Source organism: Tenrec ecaudatus, chromosome 13, assembly GCF_050624435.1.
Source record: "Tenrec ecaudatus isolate mTenEca1 chromosome 13, mTenEca1.hap1, whole genome shotgun sequence".
In the NCBI taxonomy this organism is placed as follows: domain Eukaryota; kingdom Metazoa; phylum Chordata; class Mammalia; order Afrosoricida; family Tenrecidae; genus Tenrec; species Tenrec ecaudatus.
In genome coordinates, this window is record NC_134542.1 from 3,197,402 (window position 1) to 3,220,810 (window position 23,409).

General features: G+C 56.7%; 2 protein-coding genes across 3 annotated transcripts in view; both read right to left on the reverse strand.

Annotated features, from left to right (window-relative positions):
• Positions 1-1,163: 1,163 nt before the first annotated feature.
• Positions 1,164-1,766, reverse strand: PRLH (prolactin releasing hormone). The gene is made up of 2 exons (XM_075530129.1): positions 1,667-1,766; positions 1,164-1,348 (listed from the first exon to the last, which is right to left on the reverse strand). The coding sequence occupies exons 1-2, from the start codon at positions 1,764-1,766 to the stop codon at positions 1,164-1,166; spliced, it is 285 nt and encodes a 94-aa protein (XP_075386244.1).
• A 3,304-nt stretch (positions 1,767-5,070) lies between these two features.
• Positions 5,071-23,409, reverse strand: part of MLPH (melanophilin) — a 41,384-nt gene continuing 23,045 nt past the window's right edge. For both annotated transcript variants that reach the window (XM_075529038.1, XM_075529037.1), the window contains exons 5-16: positions 23,146-23,184; positions 22,313-22,416; positions 21,922-22,035; positions 21,506-21,710; positions 18,306-18,439; positions 13,986-14,174; positions 13,171-13,326; positions 12,405-12,497; positions 11,295-11,375; positions 9,449-9,506; positions 7,516-7,616; positions 5,071-6,464 (exon numbers count right to left, since the gene is read on the reverse strand). In XM_075529038.1, the coding sequence (XP_075385153.1) occupies positions 6,438-6,464; positions 7,516-7,616; positions 9,449-9,506; positions 11,295-11,375; positions 12,405-12,497; positions 13,171-13,326; positions 13,986-14,174; positions 18,306-18,439; positions 21,506-21,710; positions 21,922-22,035; positions 22,313-22,416; positions 23,146-23,184 (1,301 nt within the window). In that variant the 3' untranslated portion in view covers positions 5,071-6,437. The remainder of the gene's footprint in view (positions 6,465-7,515; positions 7,617-9,448; positions 9,507-11,294; positions 11,376-12,404; positions 12,498-13,170; positions 13,327-13,985; positions 14,175-18,305; positions 18,440-21,505; positions 21,711-21,921; positions 22,036-22,312; positions 22,417-23,145; positions 23,185-23,409) is intronic.

Sequence of the window (23,409 nt, forward strand, 5' to 3'; positions counted from 1 at the left end):
GTGGTGCCTGGGGGAGAAGCTTCATGCTCAGGATCCCCTCCCCCAGCTCGGCCGGTAATGCAGCTGTGTGGGGTTCAATGTGGAAACTGAGGCACCAGGAAGTCAATGAGCATTGGAACTGGGCCCTGATGACAAAGCCTGCCGCTCAGACACCCGGTGGCAGGGGCTGTGGGGACCGCCATGGCCAGGCTTTGAGCTCCATCCACTCAGCCACCTCCTCCTTGGGAAATGGATCTGTTGCTTCTTTTAGGAGTAACAGGGCCCCCCCACTCCTGTGGGGTCCTCGAGCAGCCAGGGAGGCCCCCAGTGTAGGTTTCCTTTGGAGTTGAGTCCACTCAGAAGCCCTGGGGGCCCATATGGGTACATGTGCCAGGCTCATGAAAATACTGAGGGTTCGAGGCCCCCTCCCCAGTTTTGCCTCAGAAGAAAGGCCTGGCCATTGAGTTCTGAACATCCAGCCACTGAAGACCTTGCAGAGCCCAATCTACTCAGACACGCTCAGGGCCACGATCTGGCTGATGCACCTGTCTGCCAACCCAAGTTAGGAGCCCTGGCAGCTCAGCAGGCTATATGCTGGGCTGCTCACAGAAAGGTCAGCAGTTGGAACCCACCCACTGCTCCTGGGGAGAAAGAAGAGGCTGTCTGCTCCGGTACCGAGTTACAGCCTCAGAGATCCACGGGGCATCCTGCCCTGCCCTTCAGGGCCACTGTTGGGTCCATTCGACTCAGTGAGCTTGGTATTTTGTATCCGCACAAGGTTAACCTTGGACTTCCCCCAGGACCCCACTGCATGAAGCTGAGGGTCACTGACCTGGATAGGTCTTCAACCTGGGGTTTGTGACCCGTTTGGGGCTCGAAGGACTCTTTCACAGGGGTCACCCAATTCATAACAGTAGCAATACGACAGTGATGAAGTAGCCATGAAAATCATTTTATAGTTGGGGTCCCCCACATGAGGCACGGTATGAAAGGGTCGGGCACGAGGAGGGTGAGAGCCCCTGACCCCAGGGCACCAATCTCCCAGGACAGCTGCCCAGGTGGAGGTTGTCTGGGCAGCAGTGTTTACCAGCATCCACACGAAGCACCTCCATGCAGGCTGCAGCGTTTCAGGCCGCAGCATTTATTGGGGTTGGAGGGGAAGCAGGTGGGGGAGGGGGAGGAGGTCACCCGGCTACTTTATTGAAGAGCTGGACCATCCCCTCTCCCTCGGGGACCCGGAGCCTCCGGCCCGGGGGAAGCAGGCTGCCTGTTGCCGGGGATCCAGCCTCCAGTGCTGTCCACCTCCGGCCAAATCGGCCCACGGGCCTGATGCCCCGGCCTGTGTACCAGGCGGGGTTGATGGCAGGGGCTGTGGGGGAAGACAGACAGGTGTGGGCAGGTGTCCTCGAGCAGCAGGCCCGGCCGTGGGAAACAAAGGGAGACAGGAACTCAGACAGACTCCAGGGCAGCTTCCCGTCTCCTTGGCTGCTCTCCAGGTTGTGTGGGCAGTGTCCCCCCGGACATTGGGCCAGGCATGGACAGGGACCAGGGCAGTGGGGCCCACCCGGTATGCAGCGACCCCCAGAACTGGGAGTGCTAGCCAAGATGGCCTCCCCCCTCACTCCATGGTGAGGCCCTGTGGAGCTTCCAGGGGTTGGGGGTCTGCAGGGTGGTGGGCAGCACTCACTGCGCGCCTCCATGGAGTGTGGGTGGGCTCGGCTTGCAGACCCCTGCAGGGTCAGACACAGCAGCAGCAGGCACAGGAGCCAGGCTGGCAGCACCTTCATTGTCCTGGGTCTTTGGGTGAGGCCTGCCTCCTGGGAACCCTGCTTGGGAGGGTACAGCCTGAGGACAGAGGGCAGAGCACTGCTGATGCATGCCCACACGGGGCAGGGGGCAGGCTGGCATGAGCCTGTGTGTAAGTGACAGTACGTGTGTACATGTTAGATTGCAGACATATGTGCATAGACGGAAGAGTGTGTGTGTGCCTATGGGGTAGAGAGTGTACATGTGTGTGCATGTACATGCGAGTGTGTGTTTGGATATGTATTTGGTGTGTCTACACCTAAGAGCATATGTGTATTGGAGTGTACGTGCATTCATGCATGCACATTTGGGTACATAGACTAAGTGTGTGAATACATGCATGCACGTGTGAGAAAGTCTATGTCAGTCCATGTGTGTATCCTGTGTGCATACAGTCTCCTACCAAGCCACCTGCAGGGGCACCCCACACCTGAGTGGGGTCGGGGTCTCTTCCCTGACATGCAGAGAATGTCCCAGAATGGGGGAGCTGTATGTTTGCTTTCGGGTGAGTCTGTTTTGGGGACCCCCAGGTGAGCCCATCCGAGGAGACCCTCAGCAGCCCATAGCTCCTGACCCCAGGGTCTGCTTTCCTGGGTGTTGGGCTTCCCATCTGCACTGAGGGTGCCCTGGGGAACCACCCTGACCCTCACAGTGGCTGCCTTCCCTGTCCCCGACCCTCGCCCAGGGGTGGCTCTGTACCCCAGCTACTCACCTGGTTCTGGGGGTCAGATGAGAGGAGCTGCGAGGTGGCTGATGGCGAGTTAGGCCCGGGTGGTGCACACCCCTTTTTATAGTCCCCCAGGAGTGGACCAATCCCCGCCTCCGCAGCCCCCCGTCTGTCACCGCCTGTCCTTAATGGTGCCACCTCCCTCCCAGAGTGGGGACTGGGGAGCCCGTTTTCACCTCCTGTCTTCTTTCTGTTCTCTTTTATTTGGTAAATATGCTCATCAGGGACATGACTTGTCCCTTCCCGGGTGGTCTAATCTCATTGAGGCCAAGTGCTTTTAAACCCAGTTAGCACTGGCTTTGGGCAAAGCACCCAGTGCCCATTAAGTCCGTCTCGCCGTAAAGGCCACCCGCCTGCACCCTCCAGATCCCAGACATGCTGTTTCATTCTTTTCTGGACCTTTCTTGGTCCTGGGTGGCACCCTCAGAAGGTGAACTGTCTCTCTGTCACCACCACTTCATGTCAAGAGGGGCAAACCTCCCTGGGCGGTCACCCAACCCCCAAGCATCGCTCAGAACCCACAGGTCTACTAGGATGATAAGGTGATGTGATCGTTTGGAACCATTTTAGACATGCTCAGTGGTTTTCTTATGATTGCCACTGGGTTGTGCAGCCATCCGTGTCCCCGGTCCCAGGATGTGTCCACCCCCAGAGAAAGCAGGTGTCTGTCAGGCATCTACTCTTATCCCCCTTCCCCTCCCGCTGCCCCGAGGCCCTGGCGATGACGATTTGGCCTCTCATGAAGAGATGTGTCTGTCACGGGACACAAATGCTGCTGTTCGGCGCCATCGGGTCAGTGCTGGCTCCTCGTGACCTGCCGGGTGGCACAGCAGCGGAAACACCGCCCGGCCCTGCACCCGCCTCATGGCTGCTCTCGTCCAGGGCCTCCTCTTTGTCGCTGCCCCTCCACTTGACCAACCAGGATGTCCTTCTCCAGGGACTGGTCTCTCCTGACACCAGGTCCGAAGTCTGTAAGATGAAGTCTCACCATGCTCGCCTCGAAGGAGCTCTCTGGCTGCGCTTCTTCCAGGACAGTCTGCTTGTCCCTTCAGCAGGCCCAAGGTGATTCATGTGGATGGACGCACACAGCATGTGCCTGCGGTGCCCAGCTTTTTAAAAATTTAGCAGAATGTTTGAAAGTTCCTATTACAGATTCGATGAAACTCACTTAATGTCTATTATAAAAGCAGTCCCTAAACATGTTTGGACGGAGCTCTGGCGCTATAGTGCTTACCCATTGGGCTGCGATCCACAGGGTCAACGGTTCGAAACCACCAGCTGCTCCTCGGGAGAAAAGAGGAGACTTTCTACTCCCGTACAAAGTGACAGACTCAGAAACCCACAGGGGCAGTTCTACCCTGTCCTTTAGGGTCGCTGTGAGTCGGAACTGACGATGGCGGTGAGTGAGAAGTGGTTTGGAAAGATGCAGAGCAGCCAGGACAGCTGGCAACAATCCCTGGCAGTGTCCCGGAGGCCATGGCTTCTCCGGCTCCATTGCTTTCTCCCAGAGGGCCTCCCACGTTTGACCCGGGGTGGGGCTCCATCCCTCAGATGGTCTTGCACCTCGTTTTTTTCACGCGAAGCCCTCACCCTCTGTCCTCAGAGGCACTGCTGTGCCGCACGAACCACCGCACCGTAAGCTGTTATGTAGTTTGTCACTGGAACCTAAAGAGCTCCTCGTTTGAGCATTTGTGTTCGTGTTGCTGCTTGCTGCCTTGGAGGGCGCCCCTGGCGCCCGGCAGTTCCATGGACAATGCATGCCCCAGCCCATGGTGCTGACGAAGGAGACGGAGTGTACCATGGACCGTCCAAAGAACTGTCCAGTCTGTCCTGGAAGAAGTACGGCCAGAACGTGCCTTCCTTTGGACGTGTCATCAGCAGAGACCAGTCCGGACGGCCTTTGGTCCTGTTTGTTGTACACGGGGGTGCTGGGAGAGGAACTGACATGATGGTGCCTGATGAAACAACAACAATAACCACAACACCAATGACAACAGCAGCAGCAACAGCAACCACAACCACAACAGCAACAACAGCCGCCTCCTCCTGATTGGTGGGGCTCTGGCTGGTGTGAGGATCCTCTCTTCCTCGCCTGTCTTGGTCTGTGAGCTCTGCTCAAACCCGTTTAGCAGCCCACTGACAGATGGTGCTGGTTCCGTGTGGGACGGGCGAGCTGGCAGAGAATGGGACCCAGCAGGGGTTCTATACCACCCGCTATGCACCCCGGCCCTGACTCTGACCAGCACTGAGTACCACCGACGGGTGGGGGCAGGGGGGGCACTCTGAAAGAAGAGATCAACAGGCCCCGTCTGACCATGGACGCTGTCTACTCCAGAAGGGGGGCTTGCTGCGCCTGCTTTATCTCTGTTCAGAGATGTGCTCGGGGCCACTGGGACCCTGTGTCTTCTTTGACGCCGAGGGACTTGTGTCGACTTTAATTTACTTTGTGACCAAGGAGGAAGCGCACAGAACAAAAGAAGCAGATGCCTTTGATTTGTCTCAGAACCTTTTAATTTTTGTACTGAGCACTGAGTGGGAGTGCCAGCTGTTCTGTCCAGCCTGGCATAAACCAGTGTCCATCTCGCCAAGCCATGCTTGTGTTTGGATCTGCCGTGGGGGCCCCCCTTCCCGAGGCTGTGACCCAGGAACTTGTCCTGAAGTTCCCGAGGGAGTAACCAGGTCCACATGCTGGGCTCTGGTCAGCAGGTGTCCTCAAAGAAGTGTTATTGGCAAAGCCCACTGTCATTTCATTAAACAAAACTGTCACATCAAACAAACAAATAAACAAACAAAAGACACTGACTGATTTGAGCAAGAAGAGCTGATCCCAAAATCACTTTAGAAAGAGAGTATAGACAAAGCCCACACCGTGTTGGTTCTGGCTCACGGCAGCCCCAGGTGCGGGCCAGAGCTGGGCTCACAGGGTTATAGGCTGGGACCTGTTGGAAGCAGGTTGCCAGGTTTGCCTCCCAAAGTTCCTCTGGGTGGGTTTGAACTGTCAGCCTTGCAACTTGTAGTCGAGTATGTACCACTCGCACCATCAGGGACTTGTGGGAAGGCCCAGAGGAATAGCAAGATGCCACCCGACTCCAGCTGGTCACCTGGGAGCAACTGCTGTGTCACCCTCAGCAACCTCCTGTGCAAAACAGCAGACAGGTGGACTGAGCCGGTGACTACAGGCGAGGCACAGCAGGTGCGCCTAGGTGCGCTGCGGTGACTGGGTGGGGCTCCAAAAGCATCTCTGGGGAGCTTCCGTCAGCCCCAGGACCCAGGGGGACTGTGTGGCGCCCATCCGTCTGAGGAGCTAAGACCAGAGGGCGTCTATAGCTCTGAGGACGGGGGCTGCTGGTTCCCCTCATGGCTGACATCCCAAGCTGGTCCTGGGAGTCTTTTCCAGGGTCCCCCAGGGCCTGTCTGCCACCTGGAGCCCTCATCTGCCTCCACCTGCCTGCCCCCCTAGGTGCTCCCTGCAGCCTGGGCACTCTGCCCTGGAAGGGGTGCTTTCCCCTGAGCACAGGCGTGGGGCCTGAGAGTGTCCGTGCCCCTTGTTAGTTAGCTCTCAGGCCTTTGACTTGGTGCCCAGATTTCCTCCCTAAGGGCACCGTCCAGATGCCCCTCTGGTGGGCACGGTCACATTAGACCCACACATTAGACCCACGGGGGCCTTGACTGGGCTGCCCTGGCCTGTTGAGTTCATGAAGGCCACACCAGGCAGTGCAGTGGGAGGAGGTCCTGGGGGTTTCAGGGAGCAGGCTGGCTAGAGGGGCCCCGGGAGCTGGAGGTCTGAGTGTTGTGGGCATCCCTCAGGGGGTGTCCATCGGGAGTGGAGTTTCTCTTTCCATCCTGGATGGAGAACAGATGGGGATCAGGGGTGGGGTGGCAGGGGCATCTTTGTTGCGTTGTCTTGTCCCCATGAGTCTCCCCTTCAGGGCTGGTGGGTCATCACGGGCTTCTGTGAAATAACGTGCACATGAGTGAGCATGCTCACAATATGCAATCACACATGATCGTAAACACGGATAACTGTGTAGTTGTAACACACGTACATGAGTGTGCATGCCAACACAAACACAGGAGCACACACATGGCACACACATGACACAGAGATGATTAAAATGTGTAGGTATGCATACACATGTACATGAGTGTGCATGCCTACACAAACACAGGTGAACACAAGACACATAGTGAATGCACACACAAGATTGTAAACTCAGATAAACACCTGTAGGTGTGCAACACACACACACATGCAAGTGCACACTAGGCACACATATGAAAACACAGACCCATGTCAGGGTGCACTTAGAGACACATGTGACTGTGCACACAGGTATATGCACACGTAGCTACACCCATGTGGGCATGTACAGAGATACACACGCTAGTGCACATGCAGCCACGCACATGTGTGCATACAGGAGCCGGCACATGCAGAAGTGTACTCAGACAAAAGCAGTACAAATTTGATAAATACACATGTGTACTGATATATATTTGTGTGTACACGTGGATGTGTACACGGACATACACGTGTAAGTGCACATACGGGTTCCATGAGCACATTCACACAGATGCAGCTTTGCCCAGTGCCCTTGTCCCCTGGGCGGGATCTGCAGAGCTCCTCCGGGATGCTACAGCCCCCAGTTCACCGTCATTCTCACACAGGAGTCAGCTGCTTGGTGAGGGGTGGTGGCGTCCTGGGGGTCTTGGGGCTGTCCCCTTTCTTGGATCTGCGATGTGCCCCCTCCCCCCAGGGACAGGAGGCCCATAGGAAGCACCGTGTTGGTGCCTGGTTTAGCAATTCTCAGGACCCCAGATCTGGATTCGCTAAGAGCTATTTCCTGCTTGCCTTCCGGTTCACGGTTTGCTTTGCTTCCCGGGGGGTTGGTTTGTGGCACTGGGTCCCAGGCTCCTGTGCTCTGCAGGCTTTCCCACAAAGGTGCTAACCTGACAGGCCACAGAACCCACAGAGCCGTCCACAAATGAGGTGTTAACGTTACCGCAAAGACCAGGCCAGCGGTCCCCTTCCTCCCGTTGGGGTTTCTCTGCGTCAGGGAGCCTCGGTACACCGACTTCCGGTCAAAGGCTTCTGCGCTGCTGCCTTTCAGGAGACCAGAAGAGGGGTCTGAGAATTACTTGCGTCCCCCAAACCACTTCCCCCAAATCAGTGCCCCAGACCAGTGCCCCAAACCAGTCCCCCAGACCAGTGCCCCAAACCACGTCCCCCAGGCCAATGGCCAGACTAGTCCCCCAGGCCAGTGGCCAGACTAGTCCCCCAGACCAGTGCCCAGACTAGTCCCCCAGGCCAGTGGCCAGTCTTCACAGTGTGTCCATTCAAAACAGAACAGAACAAAAGCATTTAGCAGCGCTGCACACGCGCGGTCCGGTCAGTTTCTCATTTGAACATCTTTGTGCGAGCTGAGGGAAAGTTGGGGCACAAAGCAGACTGGCTTTCTACTCACCAATCGCACACAGGTTTTTCACGTCCCTGAGTGCAGTCCCCTGGGCACTGCACCCCACCCCTCTCCCTCTTTGGTTCCGGGCCCACTCCTCCTGCCTCTGGACCGCGCTTCTCTGGAGAAGGAGGCCAGCAGCTGCAGCTGCTCCCAGGAATCCTCGCAGGGCCAGGCAGTGGGAGACTTTGCCACCTTGGAGTTTGGGGGGTCTCTCTCCCTCTTTCCCCCTTACTCTGTGACATGATGGCAGGCCAGGGGTCTGGGACCTTGGTCCATCTGAAGAGATGGCTTCTCCTGGGCCATGGCTACCCGGCTGGTGCATCTGGTCTCAGATCCTCGCTTCCCACTTCCAACTGCCATTCTCCCTCCAATTTGGGCTCTCATGCTCAGACCCCACCTGGCATGTGGCCTGGGAGCTGCTCTCCAGAGGGGAGGGTGTGCCCAGCCCTTGCCAGCTCATTGGCAGCATGGGGATATTTGTGGTTGTGATTCTTGTTAGGCGCAGCAAGCTCCAGCTCACAGCCTGGCTCTGGTGTAGACAGGTGTGTGTGGGGAGGTGTGTGTCTGCTCTGATGTAGACAGGTGTGTGGCGGAGGTGGGTGTCACTGAGATGTGGACCAGCCTGTCCATGGGCATGGAGCAGAGGCAGACTGGGGTGGGGTGAGCAGACAGATGGTTAAGGGTCTGCAGGCAGGTGGGAGCCAGCGATGGCTTGTGAGCAGAGGCAGTGCACGGAGAGGGCCACCTTTGAGGCAGTGGGTCTGATGGACTTTCACAGAGGTGGTCAGAGCTCAGACACCGCGGGGGACAGATGTGACAATTATGTGGGGCCTGGAAAGAGGTCTGCGGCCGAGGGCCAGCTGTGCCCTGGGGTAGGGCTGCTCCCCTCCGCTCCGTGTCCAGCTGTCTGTCAGGGGGTGGCTGAGTGCGATGGGACCACAGGACAACATGCATCCAGGGCTGAGTCACCGTCCTCGGCTCCCTGAGATGAGCGGGCGAGCAGGCTCCGACTCCCGTGGGCCTGTGTCACAGTGCAGAATGGGCCTTCAGGAGGCCTCTGGACTCGATCCCTACAGATGTGGATCTGTAGGCCTTTCTTGGACAGCGGGTGGGGGTGTCGTACTGCTGACCTTCAGGTTAGACATCTAGCACGCCAGGTTTTTGTCTCACCAGGGCCCTCACGGGAACAGCAAGGACAGCCGGACTCTGTCCTGCCCGCTGTGTATGAAGCCGAAGGCCATGTAGGGCTGTGTACCGTTTCTGGAGGATTTACATTGGACCTACTACCACCACCCTTGTCTGTGCAAAGCAGCAAACTCCATTGATGCCCAGATCACTGTCCCCCCCGCCCCTGTGCCCAGGTCCCTGCGGGGCTGGGGTTGCACCACGAGGGGCCTGATTTCAGGGACAGGAGACGAGGGACCCAGGCCCGCAGATACCTCCACTCCCCTGAGCCCCTCCCCCCGGCGACTTGTACCTAGGCTTCTTGGAGGCTGACCGAATTTCCTCTCCAGAAGGTGCGGCATCTCCGTGACCTGGGAAGGAAGAGGCCATGGCGTCAGGCACACTTAGGCCTCACCTGGAACCTCCCTCCCCATCCAGGCTCAAAGCAGCCAGGCCAGCCACCTTCCTTCCTCTACCAACACCTGGACCTCCAACCAGCACCAGGCGGCTAGTCCCCAGGCCAGCAACTGTAGCTGGCCTGCTGCTCCCTGGGAGGAGGAAGAGGCTGTCTGCTTCCACGAGGAGTGGCGGCCTCGGAAACCCTGTGGCAGGGCAACTCTGTCCATGGTTGTCAATTTGAGAGGGTTAAGAGTGAAGGGGTGGAGTCTAGCCTGCCAGTGAGGCCTCTGTGTGGGCAGGGCCTTCTCCTGTGGATTCTGGGAACTCCTGCATCCCTCCTTGGAGAAGGGAGACACCCTCTCTCTCTGCTCAGTCCCTATGAGACACGTTAGCTGACAAGACACATGGAGCTCCTAGAGCCCTGGGAGCTGAAGAAGCCATGTGGAGACCCTTGCCAGCACTGAGATGCTTACAATGCCACTGGATCCACAAGACTTCCCACCCACTGCCTTGTGATCTTCCTGCGTTCACCATCATTGCATGTGTTTTTTGAGTCTGAAGAGGACTTTGTAGATTGGTATCGGATTTATGGGCTAATATTGGACTTATGGACTTGATCTGGACTGGGATGTACAATTGCTCTTTATATCAAGCTCTTTCTTATACACATGAGTGTCTATGAATTTGTTTCTCTCGTCTACCCAGACTCGCACACTGTCCTACAGGGTTGCTGTGAGTCAGAGCTGACTAGATGGTGGTGGGTTTGGCTTGGTTTGAGCCCCATGAAAATGCGTGTGACCAGTGAATTCCACGGCAAAGTTCTGCCAAGACCAGCCCTCAATGCAGCGTCTGGTGGAAGGATCTCTGATGTTAGCACCACAGACCTGAGTTCACGCCCACCTCTCACCTCTGAGAACTTCAGTCTCCTGTCCAGGGCAATGGGTCCCTAGGTCTCTTCACAGGGGTCTGAGGAGACTGGCTGATGTATTTTTCTATAGACTCATTTCCTTGAGACAGGACAACTGTTCCCCATTTCACCCTTTCTGGGGTGACCCCTTAGAGATGCTGCCTAACGCCTGGTTCCTAGGATTTCCATGGTTGGTTATGGGGTGCACTGTGGCTCACTCATGGGGGGTGGTACCAGTGTCAGGGGACCTGGACTGAGACCCAAGTCCATCACCTACCTCCAGCTTTTAGGAAGCACCTATAGCAGGTGCAGCTGCTTCTGGGGTGACTGGGCATGGAGACCCCTAGTTGGATCAATGCTCAGGTGACCTCAGCGGCACCCTCTCCTTGTGTACCCCAACTTGGCTAACTGGCTGCCATCTTCCTGCCTTTCAGTGCTCTTCATCGTGTTTGGGTGTAGGGGCTTCTGGGAGTGCCACTCCCACGGGTAGGCTGACCCTGCCGTGCAGGGAGGATCAGAGCAAGGGGAACTGTCTGGTGGGACTGACCGGGACTGGGGCGTCTGTGCCCCTTGTCTCAGGGTGGACAGGCTCAGTTAGCTCCCCTGGGGGACAGAACCCAACTTCCCTTTGGGCCATGGGGGATGTCAGACCTGGCTCGATTCTGCCCCTCCCTGCCCCTTGCCCTTTTTCTGTGAGGTTTTGCCAGGGACTCCCGCTGCCCCCACCTCCTGCCACCAGGACTGCCAGGTTCTGAAGCCCCGGCATCTCAGGGTCACTCCTAATGTGGGGGGGCTGCCTCCTTCATCAGTGTTGTGCAGTCTCTCTCTCCCACTCAGCTGGGGTCACACTCACCTTGACCTCTTCGCCTGGAGGCTCTGGATTGGGGTGCTTAGGGCTCGAGCCCGCCCTCCCAGCAAGTCGGGGAAGGAATATCTGCCGGGCAAGGAGAGGTCTCAGGGTCAGTCTCTTCAAGTCCTTGGCCAAGGGCATCTCCCCACCCCCTCTCCACTGCCAGGGCCTGGGGTTGCCAGTTTAGGGAAAGAAAATACAGAACATTTCATGACATTGAATACAGAGATGGAGGACCTCTCTCTCTCTCTCTCTATCTTTTAAAGTATAAGCATCTCCCAAAGGTTGCATGAGACCTTCTGGAAAATTCTCCCCTGTGTATGGGAAATTCAGATCCAATGATTCCTCTGTGTTTTACCAAACAGCCCAGCCTGTGAATCTCTTTATTTGTCTGATGCAGTTCTTTGTCCATATGGTGCTTTTAAAAAATATTAATTTTTTGGACATTTTTTATAGTGGAATGGGGGGGTGTTACATTTCAGACAATCACCTCTGTACCCAATCACCTCTGTATCCAACTGTTCGAACCCCCATCAAACCACTCCTCCATATCCCCCCGTCTTTTGCGGACCTTTGGCCCAAGTCAAATCCCCCCCACCCCCCCCACCCCCAGCTTGTTACTTCATCTGCCCTCCTGAGCCTCCCCCTTTCTGTAACCTCCGAAGTCTGTTTCCGTTGGTACAGTCTTTTTCTGGCTCCCATCCCTATCTGTGCTCTGACTCCTCTTCTTGATGGAATCACCTCATCAGCATCATGTTCTCCGGGTCCCTTCACCTCATCCATGTGGTTCTGGGAAGAGCCTGACGGGGATCAGGGGCCCAGGGGCCCCAGGCAGCTCCCTCTGCATTCATGTCACCGATGCGTGTTGATTCCATGTGTGGCAGCCCTCTGGGACAGACTAGAACTGCCTCACGGGCTCCAAGGCTCCCTTTACGGGGGCGGACTGCCTCATCTGTAATCCACAGGGCAGCTCCAACCACTGGCCGGTCAGTTTTCGGCCAAGCACGGCGGCCACAGCCCTTCCCAGGCTCCCGATTCCTGCCTCTCCCCGGGCTGAGTGACGCTCGCGGAGCCTCCTGCGGAGACCTTGCTGCCACGTCTGGGCCCACTCACCGGGATGTTGGACTTCCTCCGCGGCTTTTCGGGACGCCTCACTGTGAGCCCCGCGGCCCGCAGGGCTGCGATCCTGGACTCAATATCGGAAACCTGCGAGGAGAGCAGACAGACAGATGGGAGGATGAACTGGTAGGAGGCTCTGTGACTGAACAGACAGAGCAGCTGCACCCCCCGCCGCCCGCTCACGGGACCAAATCTACGTATGGTGTCCTTTCTGATGAGTGTCCATGCTTCGGGGCTTCGGGGTGGGCCCCTCCATCCTCCGTGGTCATTCCTACCTGACCACTCCCCAGGCGCAAGGATCAAGGGGTACGGGCGGGCCCAGGGATTGAGGGAGGGGCAGTGATTCAGGGAGGAGTCGTGCTGGGCCTGAGGGTGGGCTCTTCCTTGTGAGCAAAGGCTTGGTGGGTTCCAGCTCTGCTTTCCTGGCGCCATTTCCAACCAGGCCTGCATGTGGCACGAGGCCCCCCCCCCACCTCCATCTCTGCCCCACCCCTTACCCTCCCAGCACAGAGGACACCACAAACATGGAGACCAGGCTTCGCTCCCTCAGTTCAAATCCCTCCAGTTCTTCCCCTGGCCTCTGGACCCCTGGGATGACCCTTTGCCCCACTAGAGTCTGTCACAGGGTCACTCAGGGAGTGGATCGGGGGCCCACAAAACCCCAGATGCATTTCCTGCCTGCCGGAGGAGCCCGCGGGGCCCACAGGGAGGGGGCCGTAGGGTGGTGTTTTTGAGGCGTTGGCTGCCATCCCCGGGATACCTCACTCTCAGCCTGCTGGACTTGGGAGGCCGTCACGGCCACTCGGTCCTCCAGCTCTGACAGCTCCTTGTCTGTCATCTTGGCAGGCGGGACGTGATCCTGGGGACCCTGCGGGTCTGTCTCCCATCTGTCTGTCACTCCTGCAGCTGCATACACCTGGGGTGGGAAAGAGCATGCCTGACCACCAGTCGCAGGGGCTTCAGGGTCCTCACGACCCCTTTCAGTTCCCAGAGCTGCCAGTCAGCTGCCTGGCCAGCACTGGCCACCTGGGGCCCTTGCTCTGCCCCCCAGTGCCAAAGGCTGGCAGCCCTGCATGGATGGAGCTGCACACTTCATGTGTGCTAGGACCCCTATCCCAGCCCTGTTGAGGTGATCTTAGCTAAGGCAGGCACATTCATCCTAGGGGGGGACATTCAGGTACCCGGGACCCCCACACCCACCCTGGGAAGCACCCCTGAAAGGAATTCCGAGGTCCAGGCCCTGGCTTGGACGGCCACCCTCCGGGAAGTAGCTGCTCTTCACAGTCGCTAAGAGAGCGGGGTCTGTCACAGTTGCTCTGGGGACTCGGCGGGGACTCAGGGGGCTGTGTGGCTTTCACAAAGCCCTGGAGGCTGGCCTTGGATAAAGGTGGACTTTTCTGCCCCTGTGTAGAACGACCATCTCAGACACCCACAGGGGAAGTTCTGCCCTGTCCTGTAGGGACTCTGTGAGTCAGAACAGACTCGATGGCAGGGAGGTTTTCAGCTTGTTTGGTTCTGGGGGCTGGCTGCAGGGACACCTGCTCCTCCCTTCCTGCCTTTTAAGGGCTGCCTCACCTTCGGGGTTGTGCCCTGGAGACCCCTGATGGAGGTGCTTCTGTCTGACCCCGCCGCTGCCCAGGCCTGGCCCTCCTCTTCCTCAGATGAGGTGCTCTGGTCACTGACGTGGCTGGTCAGTGCTTCCAGCTTCCTCCTCAGCACCTCTTCTACCAGGTCAGCATCCATGGGTTCGCTGGCTACGAGGGTCTGGAACAAGGGCACCTGTGAATGTGCGTCCCATGGCCAAGGCTGCCAGGCAAACTCCCCTTACCACGGGCTCTGGGCACACTGTGAACATGGCACCCTCCCCAGCCCTCGCCCATCCTTGCCTGTTCTCTTCACCCCACCTACATTGTACTTTGGGGCATTTCTTGCTCATACCAGAGGGCCCTTCTGTCAGATGAGAGAACCCCCTAATGGAAACCTCACCAGACACAGTTGTGAAGGAGACAGGATGGTATTGGTTCATGCATCCATCCACTCACCCAAACATCCATCCATCCACCTATCCATCCATCCATCCATCCATTTAGTCATATATTCACACCACATTTTGGTGACCCCATGGAACCCATGGTCCTCATGGGACTGACTACCCCGAGAATGTCACCCTCTCCTGCCCCCACTTCCTTCCAGAATGGGTCAGTCACCCAGGTGACAGTGGAGAGCTGAGTGGAAAGACACCAGGAAAGCATCACAGCCCTCCGGTGCCCTTCCTATGAGCATCTGCCTCCCCACCACCGTCTCCCACCAGCACCCAGCCCAACTCTGCCTCACCAGCATTGCCCTGCCCCATCCCGCTCTCCTGGGAGCCCAGCTTCTGCCCACGGTCACCGGGGGCCCTGCTTGAAGGTGACCTGCATATAGAGGAGCAGGAGTGGGGGATGGGGGGCGGCTAAGTGGGCCGTCTCAGCTGCAGAGCTGCCCTGACTCTGGTTCTGAGAGCACACAGCTCTCCCAGTGAGGGTGTAGACGGAGCCCAGGGTTGCCCATCGGGGGAGGGGCAAGGGGACTCTGGAGATGGGGGTTTGGAACATAAGTTGGAAGCAGGGACACTTCTACTCTGTCGGTGGGTAAGTGAATGCAGATAGACTCAAGTACACACAGGAGCACATACACACATGCACACGGATACACACTGAGGCACAAATAATACCCATTCACACTGACACTGCACACTCACATATAGGTACACAGCTCTCATACACACATCCACAAGTTCATAGGCACAGACACATATGCTCACGCACACACTCATATTGTCACACTCACCCACAGACACACCCACAGACACACACACTCTCACACACCATCATTTTACACACACACACACACACACATACACACTCACTGTCAATCATTGCAAAGAGCTCTGGGCCCCCTGGGGCAGGTGTTAGGCCCGGTGATGAGGCCTGAAATGACCACAAGGAAGACACATCCCTGAGTCACCCAGTGGCTTTCAGATGGAGACACCAGAAAATCGATTCCCTCCTCTATTCCCAGCCCCAAGCCCAGCGAGGCCTCTCCCCACTGTGACTGCCGACACCCCTCATTTTTAAGGCCGGAAGAGGCACTTTGAGAGGCCGCTGGCATCAGGCAGTGGGTGGCTGATCGGGGCCTCGAGGGTGGGGGAGGGGGGGTGATGCACCTGGGAAGCACACTGGTGCAGGGAATGACGTAATGTCCCTTCTGGCACAGTCCTTGTGACAAAGGGGGGATGCTACCACTGGAGTTCTGTACCCCAAGTCTGGGACCACTGACTTGGCTGGGCCAGCAGTCCTTATTAGCTCCAGGGTGTGACTCAGGTCACCAGCCTTACCCCAGTCACCACCTGTCTGTCAGCGCCCTGCTGAGTCACATGTGCTATCTGAGAAGAAACAGCAGGAGAGAGTCAGCAGCAGAGGGGGGTGGGCCTGGCTCCCACCAAGAGGAGGCAGGACCTGAGCGTGTCCCTTGGGCCAGGGTCTCTGCACTGGGAACCTCCTAGACCAGGACAGACAGACAGGGGCAGCTCCACAGACACAGGGGACAGTGAGCAGCCAGGCAGCAGAATCTGGAGGCCAGCAGGAGGAGGTGGGAGGGCTTCCATGCGTGGGACCAGGGTGCCAAGCATCCTTGGAGGCTTTGGCGGTGTGGGTGTCTCTGGGCAGTGTTGGCAGAGCTGATGGACTTTGGAATACCTGCTTGAGTAGAACAGAGGGAGAAGGGGGGGGGGGGGGAGAGAGAGAAAGAGAGAGATCTGCAGCCACGGCTGAGAAGAGCCTTCCTGGATGGAAGAACTGTATCCCGAGTCCTTCCTGATCCCGAACTGTGCCCTGGCACTTCCCTAGCAAAGCCCCTCGTGAGTGTTGTCTGAGGGTTCTGTGTGTCGGTTGAGCAGAGTCATCTCTGGAACCAGGAGGGAAGCGAAGAGCACATAGGAGGGGTCAGACTGGTAGGCAGGTTGGGGGTGGAGGCAGGTCTGACTTTACTTCCTGGGCGGGTGCTGCTGATGTAGGTGCTGCTCCCACCACACCTTCCTCAGGAATGTGAACTCAGGTACTGCAGTGGGAGCGTTCCTCCATCCTGAGCGGACATGGCCCACAAGCCCCTGGGTAGCAGTCTGCCCCTCAGAGAGGCTGCTCAGCGGGCGTCACACCCGGTCACCACTCAGATTGGGGAAGGTGTGTCCCAGCCTGACCAGGGCCTGACACACACGTCCCGGTGAAAGCCACACTCTGCACTCAGTGACTGCTGGGAACTGAGCATCCGAGGGGTGGGGAAGCTGCCGTTGGCAGGTGGGGGCTGGTGAGGCAGTGAGGCGCAGAGTTGGGGGGAGCCTGGGTGGGAGAGTCAGCACTGGGCTCGTCCAGGCCCTCTGGGGTGGGCAGCACAGACACACCGATACAGGCAGGCCCCGGACCCCGGAGGCCCTGCAGGCTCTATTGCCAGACTGAGGTTGTGATCCAGCAGGTCCCACAGGCTGTGGTTCCTGGAACTTGGGTGAAGGATGTTTCACCTAGACAAAGGTGGTCTGTCAGCTGTTCGACTCCACCTCACTTCCATGGAGTCGGTGCTGACTCCAGGGCCTGTAGATAGGGTGCGGGGTGGCGGGGGGGGGGAGGGGTGGCTTTCCTGTGGCTTTCCAAGACGGCCACTCCTGGGGGACCTAAAAGCCTCTTTTTTCTCCCTCAGAGAAGCTGGGGGTTTCAAACTATTGACTATGCAGTTAGCAGGTCCATGTGTGGCTATAATGCCCCAGGGGCTCCAAGGTGTTGGGAGGACGACCAGCAAGGGACACAGTACAGGCAGTAGGGACAATGGTGCCAGCAGGCTCGCTGGACAAAGGGTGGTCACAGACCTTACACACAAACACACATATACATACACACATACACATTCATATACACACAATATACACATACAAATGCACACATATACATATACACACATATACACATACACTCATATACATATATGCATACACACATACATATACACTGCATACACTAATAGGGCGAGGACCTCTACAGATCCATTTCACTGCAGAGAGTACAGCGTCTGTGAAGTGCCGTCAGGTGAGGTCAGCCTGTGAGGTAACACTTGCAGCTCCAGGGTGGGGCCCCTGCCACGGTCCCCAGGAAGGCCTGTCTCTGAGGCGTCGTAAGCAACCTCCCCAGAGCCGGGCATGTGTGTCCTTCACGGCTTTGTCAGCATCACCCAGGGCCAGGGTCTGCGGGTGATGGCACCCAGACGCTTGCCAGGATCAGAAAGAGGGGCATGTCTGCTTCACTGGGAGCAAAAAGTAAACCCCCGGCTATGCGGTCCCTTCGACAGCAACCTTTCAGGGCCGAGCAGAACTGCCTCACGGAGCCCAAAGGCGGCGGTCACTATGGTGGTTGACACCCACACCTTTTCCTCGTGGAGGGGAGGGGGGCTTCTGGAAATCCAGCCAGGCACTTAACCCTCGGTGCCACCAGGGTTCCTCAATCAGCCACAGCTGCACACAGTCAATCTCCAGGCCTTCCTAGAGGGCCCTCAGTGGTTGGGGTGCTCACTCTGCGAGGCCCTCTGAGCCTGGAGCCTGCCTCGCCCCAGATCTCCCAGGAGGGGCCCCAGAACCTGGAGTGTCCCCGAGGCCCACCTCGGAGGAGCTCGGTTCTGGACTCTCCTTAGAGGATCCCTTCCTCTCCTCCCAGGTCCTTGTGTCTGGCTCCCTCAGCCCCTGAGACCCCCCAGGTGGGAGTCCGGGTGGAGCAGAGACCACCTGCAGTACCACTGGTCGCTGTGGCTGCTTGGCCTCCCTCTCCCCCACAATGCAATGCACTAGCTCTTGCTGTTTATTGGCCGGGCCTTTACCTGACTCTCGGACGCAGCCTGGCTTCCCCGTTTTCCCTGGGGGCAGGGCATCTCATGGGCCCCAATTGAGTCCTCATCCGAGGTGTCCACAGCGTCCAGGGACTGGGCTGGGGACTGGTCTCCCCTGACGACGCCTTTGGAGTAAGAGCATGTGTGAATTATTCGGTGGGAACACTGGTCCCAGTGGGCTCCCCCGTGGGACAGAACTGAGAGAGTAGAGGCCACCAGCCCAGAACTGCTGACAGATGGGAGGGTCCAAATCCTACAGTCAAGGGGAAGAGGGACCCGCCCCAAGGCTCCTCCTCAGGACAAGAGGCAGGAAGACAGAGGACCCTGTCTTGGCAAGATCAGGTGACAGGATTCAGAGCCAATTTGTGCTATCTCTATCATCTGGATCTACATTATCTAGATCTCTGTCAACATCCACATCATCTATATGTCTATCAACATCCACATCATCTATGTCACCCCTATATCAACATCCATATCATCTATATGTCATCTCTATATCAACATCCACATCATATCTATGTCATCTCCATGTCTATCAATATCCATATCATCTCTAAATCAACATCAATATTATCTATATGCCATCTCTATATCAACATCCACATCATCTCTATGTCTATCAATATCCATATCATCTATATGTCATCTCTATACCAACATCCATATCATATCATCTCTATTATGTCATTTCTATGTCTATCAACATCCATTTCATCTATATGTCATCTCTATCTCTATCAACATCCATACTACCCATACATCCATATCTATATCATTAGATCGATAGCTGAACCTATAGCATCTGCTTCTGGCTCTATAACCATACCAACACCTACATCAACATCCATATCATCTATGTTATGTCTATATCAATAGCATCTGGATCTTGCTCTATACCTATAACTATATCTACACCTACATCAACATCCATATCAATATCTATATGTATAGCACCTACATCTATACCTACACCTACATCCATATTTCTATTTCTCTCTATCTTATCTATCAATAAATCAGTCTGTCATCTACCTGTCTGTCTATCTATCATGTGGCACACCGAGGGACTGGATGAGAATGTCATGCAGCTGAAACCTCCATGTTCATAATGATGGGTCTAGAAGGCTGACTCCGGTGGGGGAAGACTCTCATGGTGATGAGACATAAGTAACTCTAAATATACATTCTCATGACTGAGCACAGCCCCTTCACTAACCTCCATAAAGGAACGGTCATGAAGGAGCCTCGGTAAAGGACGAGTCATTCCTGCGTCTGTCTGTTCACTGTGCCTGGAGGTTCTCTGTAGGTCAGAGCAATCAGGCTCGATAGCCCAACCCACCATAAAGTATAGCAGCCCCCTGGGGAGGGCTCTGGGGGGGTTGAGGCCAACCAGCACTAGGTCAGGATGCTGACCCACCTCATCGCTTGTTTGTTATGTTATTCACTTAGACTATGTCATTTGTTAGCTGTATGAAATGCATGCCTTACGAAAGATCTGTAAGCCCCACTATATATATATACCCATTGGAAAATACTTTCACCCTCAGTCCTGACATGGGCCGAGGAGACCTGTGTCCTGCTGGCTGTCTGTCTGTAATATTTTCCACAATTGCAAAGTTGCTCCTGAGAACGCCCTGTACCCCTACACTATCATCTATATATCCATCCAACCATCATAGATTATCTATCTGTCTATCTATCTATCTATCTATCTATCTATCTATCTATCTATCTATCTCTATCCAGCCATCCATCTGAGGAGGCTTCAAAAAGTTCATGTTAACAAGGAATGGAAAGACAGTGGAATCTCCCCATGAGCTTTTTGAAATCCCCTCGTATGTGTACCAAACCAATCACACCCATGGAGCAGACTCTGACCCCGTGCCTCTCCATACCGGGCAGAGCCCTGCAGGTTTCTGAGGTCGTCTGTCTTGGTGGGAGCAGGCAGTCTCATCCTTCTCCTGAGGAGTGGCTGGTGGGTTTGAACTGCCCAACTGCAAATGAGCAGCTCAAGGCTTAACCCACCTCCCAACCAGGCCTCGATAGATAGGTATTTAGCTGTGTGTGTGTGTGTGTGTGTGTGTGTGTACAAAGATGTGGCTGTCAGCTCCCATGAAGAGTTACAGCCATGGAAACTCACCGGGGCATTTTCTCCTGTCCTACAGGGTCACCGTGAGTCAGAATGGACATGACAGTAGTATGATATGCACATATACCATTGGAATAGTTTAACTATATATACTGAGCCCTAGTGGCGTCGTGGGTTGTGACTTGGGTTGTTGAAGGCGGGGTCGGTAGTTCAAACCCAGCGGCTGCTCTGTGGGAGGAAGATGAGGCTATCAGCTCCCGTGAGGACAGAAGCCTTAGAAACCCACAGGGACCCAGAAAGGGTCCTGGGAGAGGGGCTGGCATGTGAGCCCCAGTCTCAGCCCTACCATGTGGCCAGTGTGCATTGCATTGTTGACTCGCTGCCCCAAGTGACCCCGACTCCCAGTGCCCCCACGTGGATTGTCAGGTCTTTCTGCTGAGGCACCTCTGGGTGGGCCCTTTCAATTGGCAGCTGAGCACATCAGTATTTGGGGGGCAGGCCCGCCTCCTCTCTGAAGCCTGCAGGACCCCAATCAGTAGGAGAGAGCATCCCCACCGAGGAGACCGAGCAAGCCAGGTCTGTCAAGTCCCTGGGGTGCCCCTCCCCACTGCTGTGACGCAGATGTGAATGTGGGCGCCTGTGTGATCTCAGCCGCACCTATGTTACTGGGTCCCTCAGCAGCTCCTGAACCCGGTGTACACCGCCAAGGGGCACAGGCAGGGACAGCGATTGTGAGGGTCTGGGATCTCATTAGGATTGAGGCTGCCCATCACCGCATGACACTGAGCCCATTAAGGCTCTCAGTGCGTAAAGTCCTGACGCAGGCCCCAGGGGAGGGGGCGGGGTGACGTGTGAGGCTGTTCAGCCACCAGCAGTCTGTACTGGGGTGGGGCGGGGTGGGATGGTGCGGTAGGACACTATGGATCCCAGCTTTGCTCATACTCTGTGTGTGTGTGGTGGAGGAATGTTACCCTGAGTCAGAGCTGACTCCATGGTGACTGGGTTTGGGGTACCTGCATAAGTTGGGGTGAAGAAGCAGGCTCCTGGGTGCCCCCTCCCCATGCACAATGGATTTGGGGATACTGGTCAAGGCACCCACCGGGTGTAGCAGCCCCCTCCAGGGCTGTCCTGCAGGCGTCCCCAGCCAGGCAGAGCTCAGTGAGGGCCTGTGGTCTGTCTGGTGCAGGACTGACCATGTGATGTCCTGTGTGGAACAAGGGCTCTGCAGGCACTAGGTCCTCCTCCTCTGCCACCACGGTGTCCTGTGAGCTGGCCGTCTCTACACCTGGGTCATCTGTCAGGGACTGAGCACAGGGCACCATCACCTAGCAGGTCTACAGGGTGGCAGCTCCTTGGGGCGTAAGCCTTTTGAGTCAGTCATAGCCCACCATCCCCTGCCCCTGTGCCCCAAGAACAGTATGACCACGTAACCATTAGACGTGGTGCCTGGCCCATCTGGAACTGGACACCTCATCCTGGGGCTGGGTGGGGGGGAAGGCCTGGGAGCCCACCGACCTGGAGGCTGCCTGTGGTCGCCGGGGCGGTGGACAGGTTTGGGGAGTGGTGAGTGCTCTGAGTGAGCTCATCTGAGTCGTGGTCCAGGTCGTGGAAGGTGAGGAGGCGCTTCTTCTGGCAGGCATCGATGTGCGAGGATGGGTCAGCATTGGTTAACTGAGGAACAGGCCTTCCCCCACCCTCAGCCCAGGATCCAGCAGCGCTGGCTGTGTCCACCCACAGCTGTCTCTGTGGTACTCAGGGTTTCAGGGGAGGGAGGGGCTCTCTGGGCTGTGGTGGGTGGTAGAGGAGACCACAAGGACAATTGTTGGGGGAGGGGTGTCAGTGCTCAGGAAGAGCAGGTGCAGACTCACATGGGGGTGGGGGTCAGGTGTATGGTGAGGGGACTCACATTGCTGCCACTGGGCTGCGCCTGGGCTACCATGTCCATGTCTTCATCCTCATCAGTCTGCTCACTGTCTCCACTGCTCTCACCAGGGGTCTGCTCAGGCCCACCTGCAACACCAGGGAGCACCACGCACTATCCATCCATCCATCCATCCATCCATCCATCCATCCATCCATCCATCCATCTATCCATCCATCCACCCATCCATCCTCACACCCACCTACCCAACCACTCATCCATCCATCTACCCATCCATCCTCACACCCACCTACCCAACCACTCATCCATCCATCCACCCATCCATCCTCACACCCACCTACCCAACCACTCATCCATCCACTTATAGATCAATGATTCTTCTGCCCATCACCGCATCCACCAAAGTGATCCACCCTCCCAGACAACCCCCTCCCCCTGTGCACACTCATATCTCTGTCCACCGCACACAGGGCATGTTCAGAGAAAGCCCTCTGCTGACTAAGTTCTGTCCAAGCACCAGTTAGAACTTGGCTACAGGACAGAGGAAACCCGGACCCTGAAGCGCCAAAGCCTTGCTGAGCAAGTCCAGCACGTTGGCACCGAGTCCCAGCATTGTCCACAGGGTGAGTACACGTGGCCAGCTGACAGGTCAGAGGTCTGAGTGCACCACAGGCTGCTTGGAAGATAGCCCTGGGAGCTACTTCCTAGGGGCCCAGTTCTGCTCCCACAAATAGGGTTGGTGGTTGTGGGGCGGAGCTGACTCTGGGGGACTGGCCTGGCCATAGACAGAGCTTTCTTGACCCTTCCTGAGAGGGAGGATACCACAAGCACACCCTCCAGCAGTGCAGATGACTTACTGCGGCCGTCCGGGGAGCTGGGCACCTGGGCCGGTGAGTCTACAAGCAAAGAGAAGGTGCTGAGATGGAGGAGTTCTGGATGGGGGCATGTCTGAGGAGAGCTGCCTTCCTTCCTTCTCTGGCCACCAAGACCGGTACCCATGGAATGATGGGTGGTCCCATTATGGGGTGCCTCCAGTATCACACACCCACCCCTCTGCCGGCTCCTGCCAAGAGGGTTAGGCAGGAAAGACCCCCATGGACCACCACCTGGAAAAGGTCTAC